This window comes from Lepus europaeus, chromosome 19, assembly GCF_033115175.1.
Source record: "Lepus europaeus isolate LE1 chromosome 19, mLepTim1.pri, whole genome shotgun sequence".
NCBI classification, from domain to species: Eukaryota; Metazoa; Chordata; class Mammalia; order Lagomorpha; family Leporidae; genus Lepus; species Lepus europaeus.
Window position 1 is genome coordinate 54,283,903 of NC_084845.1, and position 14,922 is coordinate 54,298,824.

Here is a 14,922-nt window from a genome sequence, read left to right on the forward strand (position 1 = left end):
TTCTGATCCAGCTTCTTGCTAAAGTGCCTGGGTAGGCAACAGATGATAGTAAAGTACTTGGTTTCCTGCCACCCACGTGGGAGACCTAGATGGAGTTCTGACTCCTGGCTTTGGCCTGACTCAGCCTCAGCTAATGTGGACATTTAGGAAATGAATCAGCAGATGGAATCTCTTTCTTTCCCTCCCTGTTTTTCTGCCTTTCAAATAAATAAGTAAATAAATAAATCTTTAAAAATAAATAAAATACAGCAATAGTACAGAAATATGTGAACTTCTGAGAAGTAAAGTTCCCCCTTCCTTCCGTCTGTCTCCTTCATGTTCCCATATTCAAAAAGAAAATCACTATTAACAGTTGCTCTTTTGCCCTTCCAGGATATTTTTGTCTATATACATGTCTGTAATGTTCTTAAATCCCTAATTAGAGGTATGTTCTACATACTCTTCTTAAACTGATAAATCATGAACATGGGCCCTGGCACATATCCACTCAATAGAATTGCTCACTGACTTGTGTTTTTCTTTCCTTGTTAATATGTTTGGATCACTGCTGTCTTTTAACAGCTGCAGAGCATTCCATTGTGTGAATATATCCTTATTGTCTTATTAATGCCAAGTCTCTGACTTAAGTGGTGTTCAGTTTTTCATTATTATGAAGATTGCTACTATAAACTTTCTTGTGCAAATATATCTTTTTTTTTACGAATGTATCTTTGTATACTTGTAGAAGTAGTTTTGTAGTATTATTTCTGAAAACAATTTTTGGATGAGTTTCTCTGTTACAGGAAAGCACAATAGTATGGTTCCTATGTAGCTATAGAGATCCTTGTTCAGTTTTTTTTTTTTTTTTAAGATTTATTTATTTATTTGAAAGCCAGAGTTACACAGAGAGAGGAGAGGCAGAGAGAGAGAGAGGGAGAGAGAGAGGTCTTCCATCCGCTGGTTCACTCCCTAATTGGCTGCAATGACTGGAGCTGCGCCAATCTGAAGCCAGGAAGCAGGAGCTTCTTCCAGGTCTCGCACGTGGGTGCAGGGGCCCAAGCACTTGGGCCATCTTCTTTTTTTTTTTTTTTTTTTTTTTAATTTTTGACAGGCAGAGTGGACAGTGAGAGAGAGACAGAAAGGTCTTCCTTTTGCCGTTGGTTCACCCTCCAATGGCTGCCGCGGTAGCGCGCTGCGGCCGGTGCACCGCACTGATCCGATGGCAGGAGCCAGGTGCTTCTCCTGGTCTCCCATGGGGTGCAGGGCCCAAGGACTTGGGCCATCCTCCACTGCACTCCCTGGCCACAGCAGAGAGCTGGATTGGGCCATCTTCTACTGCTTTCCAGCAGAGAGCTGGATGGGAAGAGGAGCAGCCGAGACTAGAACCGGTACTCATATGGGATGCCGGCGCTTTAGGCCAGGGCGTTAACCCGCTGCGCCACAGCGCTGGCCCCAGGGATTTTGTCTAAAGTGACAAGGTTTGTTTTGCCTGGGATCTCTACTTGTCTCATGATGGTTTACAGTTACTTATTTCTAGGATTACTGGGAAGTTCTTGCCTACTTCATTTCGGTGAACTGTCTTTCAAAACACAGGGGCAGAGTACAGAGATCTTTGCAGGCTGAAGATTGTGAAGTTTTGCTGTGGAGAAACATCTTGAGGGCTGCTATTAGAGAAGGTCAGGTGCACAGACTTGCCTCTGTGCTCTGGAAATTGTGTCCAGATCCAGGGCCCCTGCCTCCTGGGGCCCTAGCCTTCCCCACAGATGGGGTTAGGTCTTGGAATTTGTGGACAGACTTGCTTTGGAGTTCAGACAGCACTCAGTAAAACCCAAACAGGTTTCCTTCCTTGTCAGAACACTTGTACAGGTGCCCAAAGACTGTAACTCCAGTATAATCACTGATCTGGCTTCTTTCTACTCCTTGAACATTTCTTAGGTTCTGAAATTGTTGGCTTGCAGTAAATAGAAATCCAAGAGGCATATTGTGATTAATTTATTGTTAAAAAATGTTGAATGCGTACTCTGAGTGCAGTGTTTTGCTAGATACCAACGGGGTTGTGGAAACCTGAGGAATAGCCTCTTTGTCAAGGAGCTGACCACTGTGGAGGTCAAAGGCAATCTAGAGTAGAGCAGTGAGCAGCATGACCTAGTAATTGGAAATTTTCTGAAGTTGGGTTCTTCAGTCAGAGATGTTCAGCAAAGTTTGCTTGGTTCTTTAGCTCAGTGGGATAGGAAGGATTGAACCCTTGACCTGGGGAAACAGCTCTTTTCTGTGTATCAGAGGGAGCCCTGGATGAGGAACCAGGAGGTTTGGATCCATGCTTGGCCACCACTGTCCTTTCCTTTTTTTTTTTTTTTTTTAAGATTTATTTATTTGAAAAGCAGAGAGAGAGAGAGAGGTCTTCCATCTGCTGATTCACTCCTCAAATGGCTGGAGCTGTGCCAATCTGAAGTCAGGAGCTTCTTCTGGGTCTCCCACATGGGTACAGGGGGCCCAAGAACTTGGGGCCATCTTCTGCTGCTTTCCCAGGTGCATTAGCAGGGAGCTGGATGGAAAGTGGAGCAGCCAGGACTCAAACTGGCACCAAAATGGGTTGCTGGCATTGTAGGCTTTAACTGCTATGGCACAGCACCAGCCCATGACCACCACTGTCTTGAGTGGCTTCAGACATGTCTCTCTACCTCTTGGCCCATTGTTTCTGTAGTGTCAGTGAGGACCTACTGAGTGTTCATGCCCACTGCCAAACTGCCAGAAGTGCTTGCTTTCCTTGAGGAGTGCTTTTGGATCAGGCTTGCTTACTTACTTTCCTTTCTTCTTCTTCTTCTTCTTTTTTTTTTTTAATATTCATTTAAAACATTTTATTTATCTGAGAGGCAGAATTACAGAGAGGCAGGTAGTCCATCTGCTGTTTCACTCCCCAAATGGGTGCAACTGCCCTAGCTAGCCAATCTGAAGCCAGGAGCCAGGAACAACTTCTGGGTCTCCCACGCGGGTGCAGGGACCCAACCACTTGGGCCATCTTCCACTGCTTTCCCAGGCCATTAGCAGAGAGCTGTCTCAGAAGAGGGGCAGCCAGGACATGAACTGGCTCCCTATCCAACTACTTTCTGTAGGGTATATTAGGGTTGGTGATTATTAAAACTGGTGTAGCATGATCCTCCTGGGAGGTCTTGTACTAAGGCTTTCTGGCTCATCCTGGACACCAGGCTGGATACAGGAGAAGGCTCTGCCTTCTTTCCTAGGAGTTTTTATTAACTACTTCCTTTCCCTATATCTGTACTTTCCCCTAACCAGTGTGGGGGAAAATTTAACAGATGTGATTGGAGTAGGAAGTAGCTATGATCACCTAGGGGATTGTGCTGTATCCCTTAGTCCTCTGAGCTAACAGCACCCTTTCTCTTCCCCTTACAATCTGTAGATAGACTACCAGCCTTAGCTTCTCTCCAGAAGGTTTGTAATTGGAATGAATGTGAGAGAAACTATTTCACAGAAAGGAGGAAGAAAGGTCAGAAAGGGAAAATTCCTTGGCTTTCTTACTGCTGACTTTCAATCCCTGTGCAGGCTTTATTTGTTTAAAGTGAAAAATCAGGGCTCTTCTTTTGTAAACCTTAGTTTTGCTCACCAGGACCAGACTAGGTGTGCACATTTAAACAAAAAGAGCCAGTGCATATGTTTGGAGACAACTGTATATTTTTTATGTGGATCTAGGATTTTTTTTTTAATATTTATTTATTTGAAAGGCAGAGTTACAGAGAGGCAGAAGCAGAGAGAGACAGACAGAGACAGAGGTCTTCTGTCTGCTGGTTCTCTCCCAGATGGCCACAACAGCCAGAGCTGTGCCAATCCAAAGCTAGGAGCCAGGAGCTTCTCCTGCATCTCCCACACAGGTGCAGGGGCCCAAGGACTTGGGCCATCTGCTGCTTTCCCAGACCATAGCAAAGAGCTGGATTGGAAGTAGAGCTGCCGGGACTTGAACCAGTGCACATATGGGATGCTGGCACTGCAGGCGGCAGTTTTACCTGCCACAGTTCCGGCCCCTGGATCTAGGATTCTATCTCCTTAAGCAGAAGTCACTTTTGTGTAGCTATGCCTGGTTACCCATGTAGTTTGTTTTCCTGTTAAGTAAGAGCTGGTGTTGCTTATCCAGTGGTCCTGGGGTTTGGGAATCAGGAGCAAGGGTTCTGCCTCAGGAATACTGGCCCAAGAATTGTCTTGTTCCTGAGCTTCAGCTTTTTCCTGTTGAGGATTTGTATTTTTTCTGAGGGAAGGAATGCTTGCAAAATTCCAAAGTCCATAGTTCTAATCTTGGGTTTCTGAAAAAAGGAACCTTATTTTAAATGACTGTGTTTAAACGTTTCCTAAGTTGCCATGTGGAACCATATGTGGGACCTCCTGGGCATTTGATTGAGAACAGGAGCAAATCCTCAAGAGCTGGGTCCGGCGCTGTGTTGCAGCGAGTTAAACAGCCACTTGCGGTGCCAGCATCCCATATGGGCATCAGTTCAAGTCCCAGCTGTTCAAGTTCCAAACCGGCTCTCTGGTATGGCCTGGAAAAGCAGTCGAAGATGGTCTAAGTCCTTGAGCCCCTGCAACTGTGTGGGAGACCCAGAAGAAGCTCCTGGCTCCTGGCTTTGGATCTGCCCAGTTCCAGCCGTTGCAGCCGTTTGGGTAGTGAACCAACAGATGGAAGACCTCTATTTCTGTCTCTGCCTCTCTGTAACTCTGCCCTTCAAATAAATTAATAAATCTTTAAAAATCCTGAAGAGCCTTGTATTGTTGTTGGTAGAGGAATCTTTCCCTCTCATGTAAAGAAAAAGAAATGTCATTCTGCTAAGAATCATACTGACATATAGATTAAAACTTGAACCTTTGGCCGGTGCTGTGGCTCACTTGGCTAATCCTCTGCCTGTGGCGCCGGCACCCCGGGTTCTAGTCCCGGTTGGGGCACCGGATTCTGTTTTGGTTGCTCCTCTTCCAGTCCAGCTCTCTGCTGTGGCCCGGAAAGGCAGTGGAGGATGGCCCAAGTGGAGGATGACCCTCATGGGAGACCAGGAGGAAGCACCTGGCTCCTGGCTTCGGATTGGCGCAGCACACCGTCCGCAGCGGCCATTTTGGGGGATGAACCAACGGAAGGAAGACCTTTCTCTCTGTCTCTCTTTCTCACTGTCCATCTCTGCCTGTCAAAAACAAAAACAAAAAAAACCTTGAACCTTTAATCTGTGGTCTCCAAATTCCTCTTTATCTGGGTAGGTTTATAATCAAGGTCTTGCATATATTTCAGTGATGAGCTGGTTCCTTGAAAAAGTTAGTCATACTGGTCACCATATTTTTTGTTTGTTTATACTTTTAATTTTTAAAAAGATTTATTTATTTATTTGAAAGGCAGAGTTACAGAGAGGCAGAGCGAGGCAAGGAGGGGAGAGAGATCTTCCATCCATTGGTTCACTCTCCAAATGGCCACAATTGCTAGACCTGGGCCCATCCAAAGTCAGGAGTCAGGAGCTTCTTCTGGATCTCCCACATGAGCATAGGGGATACTTCTACTGCCTTTCCAGGCCATAGCAGAGAGCTGGATCAGAAGTGGAGCAGCCAGGACTTGAACTGGTGCCCATATGGGATGCCGGCACTGTAGGTGGCAGCTTTACCTGCTACTCCACAGCGCCGGCCTCTACCATTCTCTCTCTCTCTCTCTTGTTTTTTTTTTTAAAGACTTTTTTCTTTTACTTGAAAGTCACAGTTACACAGAGGAGAGGCAGAGAGAGAGAGAGAGAGAGAGAGAGAGAGAGAGAGAGGTCCTCCATTCTGCTGGTTCACTCCACAAATGACCGCAGTGGCTGGAGCTGTGCCATTCTGAAGCCAGGAGCCAGGAGCCTTTTCCAGGCCTCCCACATGGGTGCAGGAGCCCAAGGACTTGGCCATCCTCCACTGCCCTCCTAGGCCACAGCAGAGAGCTGGATCAACCGGGACCCGAACTGGCGCCTACATGGTATGCTGGCACTGCATGCGGCGGCTTCACCCACTACACCACAGTTCCAGCCCCTACCATGCTCTTTTGAAGTGACCTGTTTTTATGCTTTTCATTTTGCCTGAGTTTATTGACTTTTATTGACCCATGTTTTGCTTTTTTTTTTTTTTTTTTTAAGATTTTATTTATTTATTTGAGAGGCAGTTACAGACAGAGAGAGGGAGAGACAGAAAGTCTTCCATCTTCTGGTTCGCTCCCCAAATGGTCACAATGGCCTGAGCTGGGTTGATCTGAAGTCAGGAGCCAGGAGCCTCCTCCAGTTCCCCCATGTGGGCACAATCTCTTGGGCCTCCTCTACTGCTTTCCCAGGCCATAAGCAGAGAGCTGTATTAGAAGAGGAGTAGCCAGGACATGAATTGGCACCTCAGGCAGAGGCTTAGCCCAGTACGCCGTAGTGCCAGCCCCAGCCTTTTTTTTTTTTTTTATGTGTTATAATATAACCTACTTTCGACCGTGTCTTACTTATTCCTGTATCCCTAGCACCTAATAGATGTCCAAATAAATGTCTGACCTGAATTGATCATTTCACTCCTAATTCTGTGTGTCACAATTAGTAAGATCTGTTTTCTCAGTTCTCTTCTTCAACCCATGGAGTCCTTGGACAGGCTTAGTGAAGGGTAGTCTAGGTAGAAAGGCAGTGAACCCTGGAAAGCAGTAACTTCAGCATTTCATGCTGTTTAGGGCTCCAACTCTCTAAGGTGTTAATGGTCCAGACATCTCTATCTGAGAAGCAAGTGGGGAGGGCTCTTGGATGAGGATCCCAAGGAAGCAGGATGCTCTGATCTTCATCCTGAACCCCATCTGGATAGAACTTCTAGTGTCTTCCCTCAGCTCAAGACCCGACCCCCTCTGCCTCTTGAATGAGGGCCTGGCTTCTTTTGCAGCTGTCTGGAGGCAGTGTGCCGAGGCATTGATTCCAGCCAGCTCTGTACTTCTTGTGGGAGTTCAGCAATGTGGTGAGCAGGGGAAGTGAGAGACCCTGAAACAGGGTGTTAAACTGCCAGGATGAAGATAGTGCTTTAGCCAAGTAGTGGAAACCACCTGGGAGAATGAGGTTAGGGCAGAGACCCAAGTGGTGGTTTGTGACTGTTGCAAAGGAGGCTAGAAGCCTGGGAGAGTCATCTGTGAGAGAGGCCTTCAGGGAAGCTGCTTTCTGAGCTCTGGTGAGGAGTGGTGTTGGAGAGCAGGCCTCCAACACTCCACACCCCCGTTTCAGAAACGATGAGTCAGAGTAATAAGGGGAATGATTTTGACATTTACAAAACATGGGACTTCAGCTAGGGTGAGGGACCCAGGCAGAGTAGAGAGGGAGGTGGTACATGTTCCCTCCTCTCAGAGTTGAAAAACAGTGTGAAGACTGAGACCAGGGAGATGTGAGTCAAGACCGTAGAGCACAGATCCAACCTTTGAACTTGGCCCTGTGTTCTGAGCACTCAGGGGCCAAAGTCATCCTCCTCCTTTTCAGGGAATCATGTTAGAGTCAAGTCTTTCTTTTTTTTTCTTTTCTTTTCTTTTCGTTTTTTTTTATTTTTGACAGGCAGAGTGGACAGTGAGAGAGAGAGAGAGACAGAGAGAAAGGTCTTCCTTTGCCGTTGGTTCACCCTCTAATGGCCGCCGCGGTAGCAAGTCTTTAATCCCAATCAAATATGGTTATGAGGGCCAAAGCAGATGGGTCCAAGGAGGATGCCTGGTATCTCCTCAGGAGTGTCTACAGGAGTGTCCAGTGTTCTGACTTGCCCTCTCTTCTCTTTGCATAGGTATAGACGGGGCACTGCCTAGAGAGCAGGTCCTGCCAGCCTTGCTGGAGAGGATGCCCGCATATCCGTGATGGGCTGTGGGACAAGCAAGGTCCTTCCTGAGCCACCCAAGGATGTCCAGCTGGATCTGGTCAAGAAAGTGGAGCCCTTCAGTGGCACTAAGAATGATGTCTACAAGCACTTCATCACAGAGGTAGACAGTGTTGGCCCTCTCAAAGCTGGATTCCCAGCAGCCAGTCAGTATGCACACCCCTGCCCTAGTGCCCCCACTACTGGCCACACAGAGCCTCCTTCAGAACCTCCTCGCAGAGCCAGAGTTGCTAAGTACCGGGCTAAGTTTGACCCACGTGTGACAGCCAAATATGACATCAAAGCCCTGATTGGCCGAGGCAGCTTCAGTCGAGTGGTACGTGTGGAGCACCGGGCAACCCGGCAGCCGTATGCCATCAAGATGATTGAGACCAAGTACCGGGAGGGCCGGGAAGTGTGTGAGTCTGAGCTGCGTGTGCTGCGCCGAGTGCGCCATGCCAATATCATCCAGCTGGTGGAGGTGTTTGAGACACAGGAGCGTGTGTACATGGTGATGGAGCTGGCTACTGGAGGTGAACTCTTTGACCGCATCATTGCCAAGGGTTCCTTCACTGAGCGTGACGCCACCAGGGTACTGCAGATGGTGCTGGATGGTGTCCGCTATCTGCATGCCCTGGGCATCACACACCGAGACCTCAAGCCTGAGAATCTGCTCTACTACCACCCAGGCACCGACTCCAAGATCATCATTACTGACTTTGGTCTGGCCAGTGCCCGCAAGAAGGGCGATGACTGCCTGATGAAGACCACCTGTGGCACACCTGAGTACATTGCCCCCGAGGTCCTGGTCCGCAAGCCCTACACCAACTCAGTGGACATGTGGGCGCTTGGCGTCATCGCTTACATCCTCCTGAGTGGCACCATGCCCTTTGAAGATGACAACCGCACCCGGCTGTACCGGCAGATCCTCAGGGGCAAGTACAGTTACTTGGGGGAGGTGAGTCTGTCCTGCCCTGTCTTAGGGGTGTTGGGAGGCTCCTGGCGGGGAAGCATATCCTGCAGCTCTCCATCAGAAGGATGTTCTCTGGCAGCCATGCTCCTGAGGGCCAGGTCGCTGATGGAAAAATGCAAAGCAGAATGAACAGATGTCTTGTTTGGGTTCCCTCAAAAGTGAGCCCTGACGTGAGGACTTGGAAGCAGATAGTTTATTTGGGATGAGTTCCAGTGACTACAAGTGAGGGAATGAGGAAAGTGAGTCAGGAAAGAGCCAATGGGGACTGCCACCCCGAGCCACTGGTACACAGTCCTGCCTGGGATTTCGTAAACAGTCATATGGAAGGGACTTGAGAAGGGCAGAACTGGGTTTTTTTTTAATCCACTGCCTCCTGTTCCTCATGGTTTGAGGTTTTCTTTGGGGGCATTAAATCCCTGAGACTTCTGGGCTGTCCTTAATGACAAGTAGTACTGGAGAAAGCCCTCAGACAGGAAAGCAGAGAAATACAGGTCCAGCAGTGGGAAGTTGTCACCAGCATTGGCACCTGCAGGTGAGCTCAGGGTGTCCTACGAGGGTGTGGGGCACAACCTCCCCAGCATCTGTTCTGGGGCCCAGGCAAGCTAGGCTGAAGGTGCCCTGTCTTGAGGAACAGCTGCTGCTTATCTCTAACTAGTTTTGCCAGACAACAGAGAGACCCCCATTGTGTCCAGATCATCTGATTTTTTTTAAAAGATTTATTTATTTTGGTGCCTGTGCTTTGGCATAGTGGGCTAAGCCTCCTCCTGTGGTGCCAGTGTCCCATATGGGTGCCAGTTTGAATCCTGGCTGCTCTGCTTTTTTTTTTTTTTTTAAGATGTATTTATTTATTTGAAAGGCAGAGGCAGAGCGAGAGAGAGAGAGGTCTTCCATCCTCTGGTTCACTCCTCAGTGACTGCACTGGCTGGAGCTGTGCCGATCTGAAGCCAGGATCCAAGAGCTTCTTCCGGATCTCCCACATGAGTGCAGGGGCCCGAACACTTAGGCCATTTTCTAGTGCTTTCCCAGGTCATATCAGAGAGCTGGATCAGAACTGGAGCAGCCAGGACTCAAACAGGCGCCCATATGGGATGCCGGCCGGCACTGGAGGCAGCGTCTTTACCTGCTACGCCACAGTACCGGCTCCTACTCTACTTCTGATTTAGCTCTCTGCTATGGCCTGGGAAGGCAACGGAGGTTGGTTCAGGTGCTTGGGCCCCTGAACCCACCAGGGAGACCCGTAGGAAGCTCCTGGATCCTGGATTCAGATCAGCCTAGCTCCAGCTGTTGGTGGCCATTTGGGGAGTGAACCAGTGGATAGAGGACCTTTCTCTCTGTCTGTCCCTCCCTCTCCGTCTCCCTCTCCGTCTCCCTCTCCGTCTCCCTCTCCCTCTCTCTCTCTGGCTTTCAAATAAATAAATTAAAATATTTAATAATAAAAATAGGTTTATTTGGGGCTGACACTGTGGCATAGCAGGTAAAACCTCTGCCTGCAGTGCCAGCATCCCATATAGGTGCTGGTTTGAGTCCTGGCTGCTCCGCTTCCAATCCAGCTCTCTGTTATGGCCTGGGAAAGCAGTAGAAAGATGGCCCAAGTGCTTGGGCCCCTGCACCTGCGTGGGAAACCCAGAAGAAGCTCCTGGTTTCTGGCTTCAGAGCAGTGCAGCTCCGACCGTTGCGACCATTTGGGGAGTGAACCAGTAGATGGAAGACCCTTCTCTCTCTCCCTGCCTCTCCTCTCTGTGTGTAACTCTGACTTTCAAGTAAATAAATAAATCTTTAAAAAAAGAAAAAAGAGAAAGCCTTGTATTTAAAAAAAATAGATTTATTTATTTTATTTGAAAAGCAGTTACAGGGCAGGGGGAGAGAGAGAGCTTCCATCCACCAGTTCACTCCCCAAATAGGTATTGTGTAGGTACAACAGCCGGAGCTGAGCCAGTCCAAAGCCAGGAGCCAGGAGCTTCTTCTGTGTCTCCCATGTAGGTGCAGAGTCCAAGATACTTGGGGCATCCTCCACTGCTTTCCCAGGTGCATTAGCAGGGAGCTGGATTAGAAGTGGAGCAGCCAGGACTTGAACCAGCACCCATATGGGATGCCGGTACTGCAGGTGGCAGCTTTACCTGCTACACCACAGCACTGGCCCCAGATCATCTACTTTTTGAAAGAGAAGCTAGATGATCTGCTTTATTCCTTTTTCTTCCTTTTATTCTGATAATCTGTTTTAAAATGTTGGAATCTAATTCACATAATTAAGCAACACTTGTGTGCCAACAAACACTAACGGGCGGGCCAGATTCAACCAGCAGGCCATCAATTTGTGTTTGTGGATCTGCTGATAGTCCTGATACCTGTAAAAATCTGTCAGGGTTCAGTACTGCTGGCAGCTGAATGAAGGTGCAGGATAAGTAAGAGCTAGTCAGTCCTTAGGAAGGGTGCTGAGTGGTTAAGGAGACCAGACCAGCTGCAGGAAACAATAGATGCTACAGCCCAGAACATAGTGGAGTGCTTGGGAAGGCTGTGAAGAGAACATGTGACAGCTGTCTTTATGTGGGAGGTGAGATGAGCTCTGCAGGATGCCAGGATACTGCTGACGTTAAATGGCACTGTGTAGGTCTGAGTAAGAACTTGGGAAGCTAGAGGATAGTCTCCCAATATTCACTTGAAATCTAGGAATGCCCAATAGGGAACTGTCTCACTAGAGACTATTCTAGTCCAGTTGGATTTGATTCAAGTTTCATTGAAATGGTTTGGTTCAGTTCCCAGCATCCTCAGGACAAGTGTGAACTTTTGGTATTTGTGGAGGGGAATGAAAAGATTGAGAATAGCAGGTGCAGAGGTGACAGAGGGAACAACTTGGGAATGAGTTCCTTACACCTGACGGGAGCCTTTTCCCATATCCCAGGATAGAGCTGTACAAGCATGCCAGGATACTGGCAGGAACTTGCTTCCCAGGAGGCCATCTATCCGAAGTGAGTGGCTTGAAGTTGTCCTGGTTGTCCTGTCTGTCCTGAGCTCCATGTAGAAAAGTAAAGAGAAACCAGATTTCTGCCAGGCAGTGTAAAGGTCACTGCTTCACACACTTTAATGTTCATACAAATTCCCTGGGATCTTGTTAAGTGTACATTCTGATTCGGTAGGTCAGGGTGGGGCCTGCAAGGCTGCATTTCTAATAAACATGAGGCTATTGGCCTTCAAACGTTGCTTTGAGGAGCAGTTGTTCAGGCTAATGCCTAAAATGGGCTGGGGGTGGTCAGGGACAGCCTTGGAGAAGGAAAGAGTTGGGCTTTGGAGGACAACCAAGAGGAGTCAGATTGAGCAAAGGGGAATTTTCAGGGCACAGTGGACTCAGGGACAGGTTCATCTAAAGCTGAGGCTAGAGAGAGGGTCCCATGAGGGCCCTTGGGAAGTTCAATTATGCCGATGAGGCTTTGAAGAACCATATGACATTGTAGCTGAAACTGAAAATTTAAAATAGACATGCATTGAAGCTTGAGAGACTAGTTGTGCTTTGGGAGCTCTGACTCCTGAAGCTCTGCGTGTGGCCAGGCTGGTGTGGGTCCAGCTGGCAGAGGGAGCACAGAGCTTGGATGTGGGAGGGAGAGGAGGAGGGAGGTTTCCCAAGAGATGTCGACAGGGAAAGTCTTCCAGGAAGTCTGTGGGTCTGCCTAAGAGTTCCTGCTTGTGGCAGTTGAGCCGGCACTTACCTAATTGGAGTTGCACAGTGTTGTTAATTAGTCATTGATTACCCTAGCGTGGAAGACCGACAGATGGTGGATTGGGGAATGGACTCAGGCCCCCTGCTTCTGTTGGGGCCCAAAAGCTAGGTCCCCAGCTCCTGCTGTGCTGAGATCATGGGGCATGAGTCTGGGGCACGCGTGTGTGTGTGTGTGTGTGTGTTAGGGGGATACTACTCACCTTTGCTCCCATAGCCCTTTACCTAGAGCTGAAAACATCAGTTCCCAGGGCCAAAGTCAATTACCTGGTCGGTGCTGGTAGTACATGTCTGTTACCAGGAACTTGGATAACCTCAACACCTTCTGCAAAGATCTGGCTTGTGAGGAATGTGTCTTGGGGGAGGGTCCTGTCTGAGCTGGAGCCCAGTCTGTCTTTTTGTTCTGCTGATCACTGCCTACCCACTGCTCACTTGGTGGGGAAATGCAAGAGGGTGAGGGCCTCTCTTCTCCATCCCTGTGGGGCTTGAGATTACCTGGGAAAAGAGAACTAGAGTTGAAAATGGCCATGGGATGAACCTTTGTTGTCAGGCCTTGGCATAGAGCTACCAGGCCTGGACAGTCTGGAACATGAGCCGTGGAGCTCAGGTCAGGCAGCTGGCCCTACCCCTCCCTCACTGTGACCATCTGTTTTTTTTTTTTTTTTTTTTTTTTTTTTTTTTTTTTTTTGACAGGCAGAGTTAGACAGTGAGAGAGAGAGAGAGAGACAGAGAGAAAGGTCTTCCTTCCGTTGGTTCACCCCCCAAATGGTTGCCACAGCCGGCGTGCTGTGCCGATCCAAAGCCAGGAGCCAGGTGCTTCCTCCTGGTCTCCCATGCCGGTGCAGGGCCCAAGCACTTGGGCCATCCTCCACTGCCTTCCTGGGCCACAGCGGAGAGCTGGACTGGAAGAGGAGCAACCGGGACAGAATCTGGCGCCCCAACCGGGACTAGAACCCGGGGTGCCAGCACCGCAGGTGGAGGATTAGCCAAGTGAGCCGTGGCACCGGCCGCAACCATCTGTTTTACACTATGATGGGCATTTGCCCTCCTAAAGGCTATCAGCGTGAGCAGGGCTCTACCAGAGAAGCTAGAGAACATGTCAAGCCGAGGATGGTGTTGCTGTGCCTCCCACTCTGAGCTCAGCAAGATTTGGAAAGATGGATTTCCTCACTAGAGAGTAAGTCCTGTGGTATTTGGTATCTTTCTAGGGGCACGTTTTCTATCCCTTTCCCCACTTTAGTGATATTTCCTATATTCTGGGCCTATCTTGTGTGCTTACTCCCTGAGGGCTGTGTACCCTCAGCCCTGTCAGGCTCAGTGGTTTCTGTGTCCTTGACTAGACTGCTTCCTATAGGAGGTGGACTCAGAGAAGGGCACAGAATGAGCAGGAGGTTGTTTGGGAGTAATGGGGGTAGAAGTTGCAGGCCTGGTGTCTGTTACTGGGACTCTGTAATGCCAGGAGCTCCTTGTGTAGGGTTAGGTGGGAGCCCCCGGGCCCCTGCTGGTGAAAGAATGCAGCAGGAAACTCTGGGGGGGCTAGCAGGGAAAGACTAACTGAAGCTGTTGGATAATCCCTGTCTGGCCCCCTGGAGATGTTTGGGGCAGATGGGGTACAGGGCAGAACCCTGACTCTGCAGCAGGGAGGGACACCAGCTTGTGAGGACAAATTTGGAGAGGATTTCAGTTGCCCTGTGTGACCAAGAGAGCCTGTTTTCTTGCCTTGACATGCCCAGCAGGCTATAGTGATAAAGGTGCCCCGCAATCCTGACACTCCAGATACTCAAGCCTGAAGACTTGGCTCCAGGCCATGGCCTACTCCTGCACACATGTTGAAGACACTTGTTCGGGTCACTCTACACTAAGCCCTTGCTCAGACTGTTTCTTCTGTTCCCTGTGTTGGCCTTAGAAATTTGATCAGCTCTGGGGCTGGAGTTGCAGCACAGCGGATTAAGCCACTGCTTGGAATGCCCAAATCCTGTATCAGAGTTGCCTAGTCAAATGTCTATTACTGGCCGGCGCCGTGGCTTAACAGGCTAATCCTCCACCTTGCGGCGCCGGCACACCGGGTTCTAGTCCCGGTTGGGGAGCCGGATTCTATCCCGGTTGCCCCTCTTCCAGGCCAGCTCTCTGCTATGGCCCGGGAAGGCAGTGGAGGATGGCCCAAGTCCTTGGGCCCTGCACCTGCAAGGGAGACCAGGAGAAGCACCTGGCTCCTGGCTTCGGATCAGCCAGATGCGCTGGCCGCAGTGGCCATTGGAGGGTGAACCAATGGCAAAAAGGAAGACCTTTCTCTCTGTCTCTCTCTCTCACTATCCACTCTGCCTGTCAAAAATAAATAAATAAATAAATAAATGTCTATTACTGGCCAGCACCGTGGCTCACTTGGCTAATCCTCTGCCTGCTTCGCTGG

The 14,922-nt window shown here is 49.1% G+C and overlaps 1 protein-coding gene across 1 annotated transcript in view; it reads left to right on the top strand.

Moving 5' to 3' along the window:
- PSKH1 (protein serine kinase H1) overlaps positions 1 to 14,922 on the top strand; it is a 39,037-nt gene that overhangs the window by 6,904 nt on the left and 17,211 nt on the right. The window contains exon 2 of the mRNA XM_062176484.1: positions 7,762 to 8,788. Within this exon, the coding sequence (XP_062032468.1) occupies positions 7,832 to 8,788 (957 nt within the window). The 5' untranslated portion in view covers positions 7,762 to 7,831. The remainder of the gene's footprint in view (positions 1 to 7,761; positions 8,789 to 14,922) is intronic.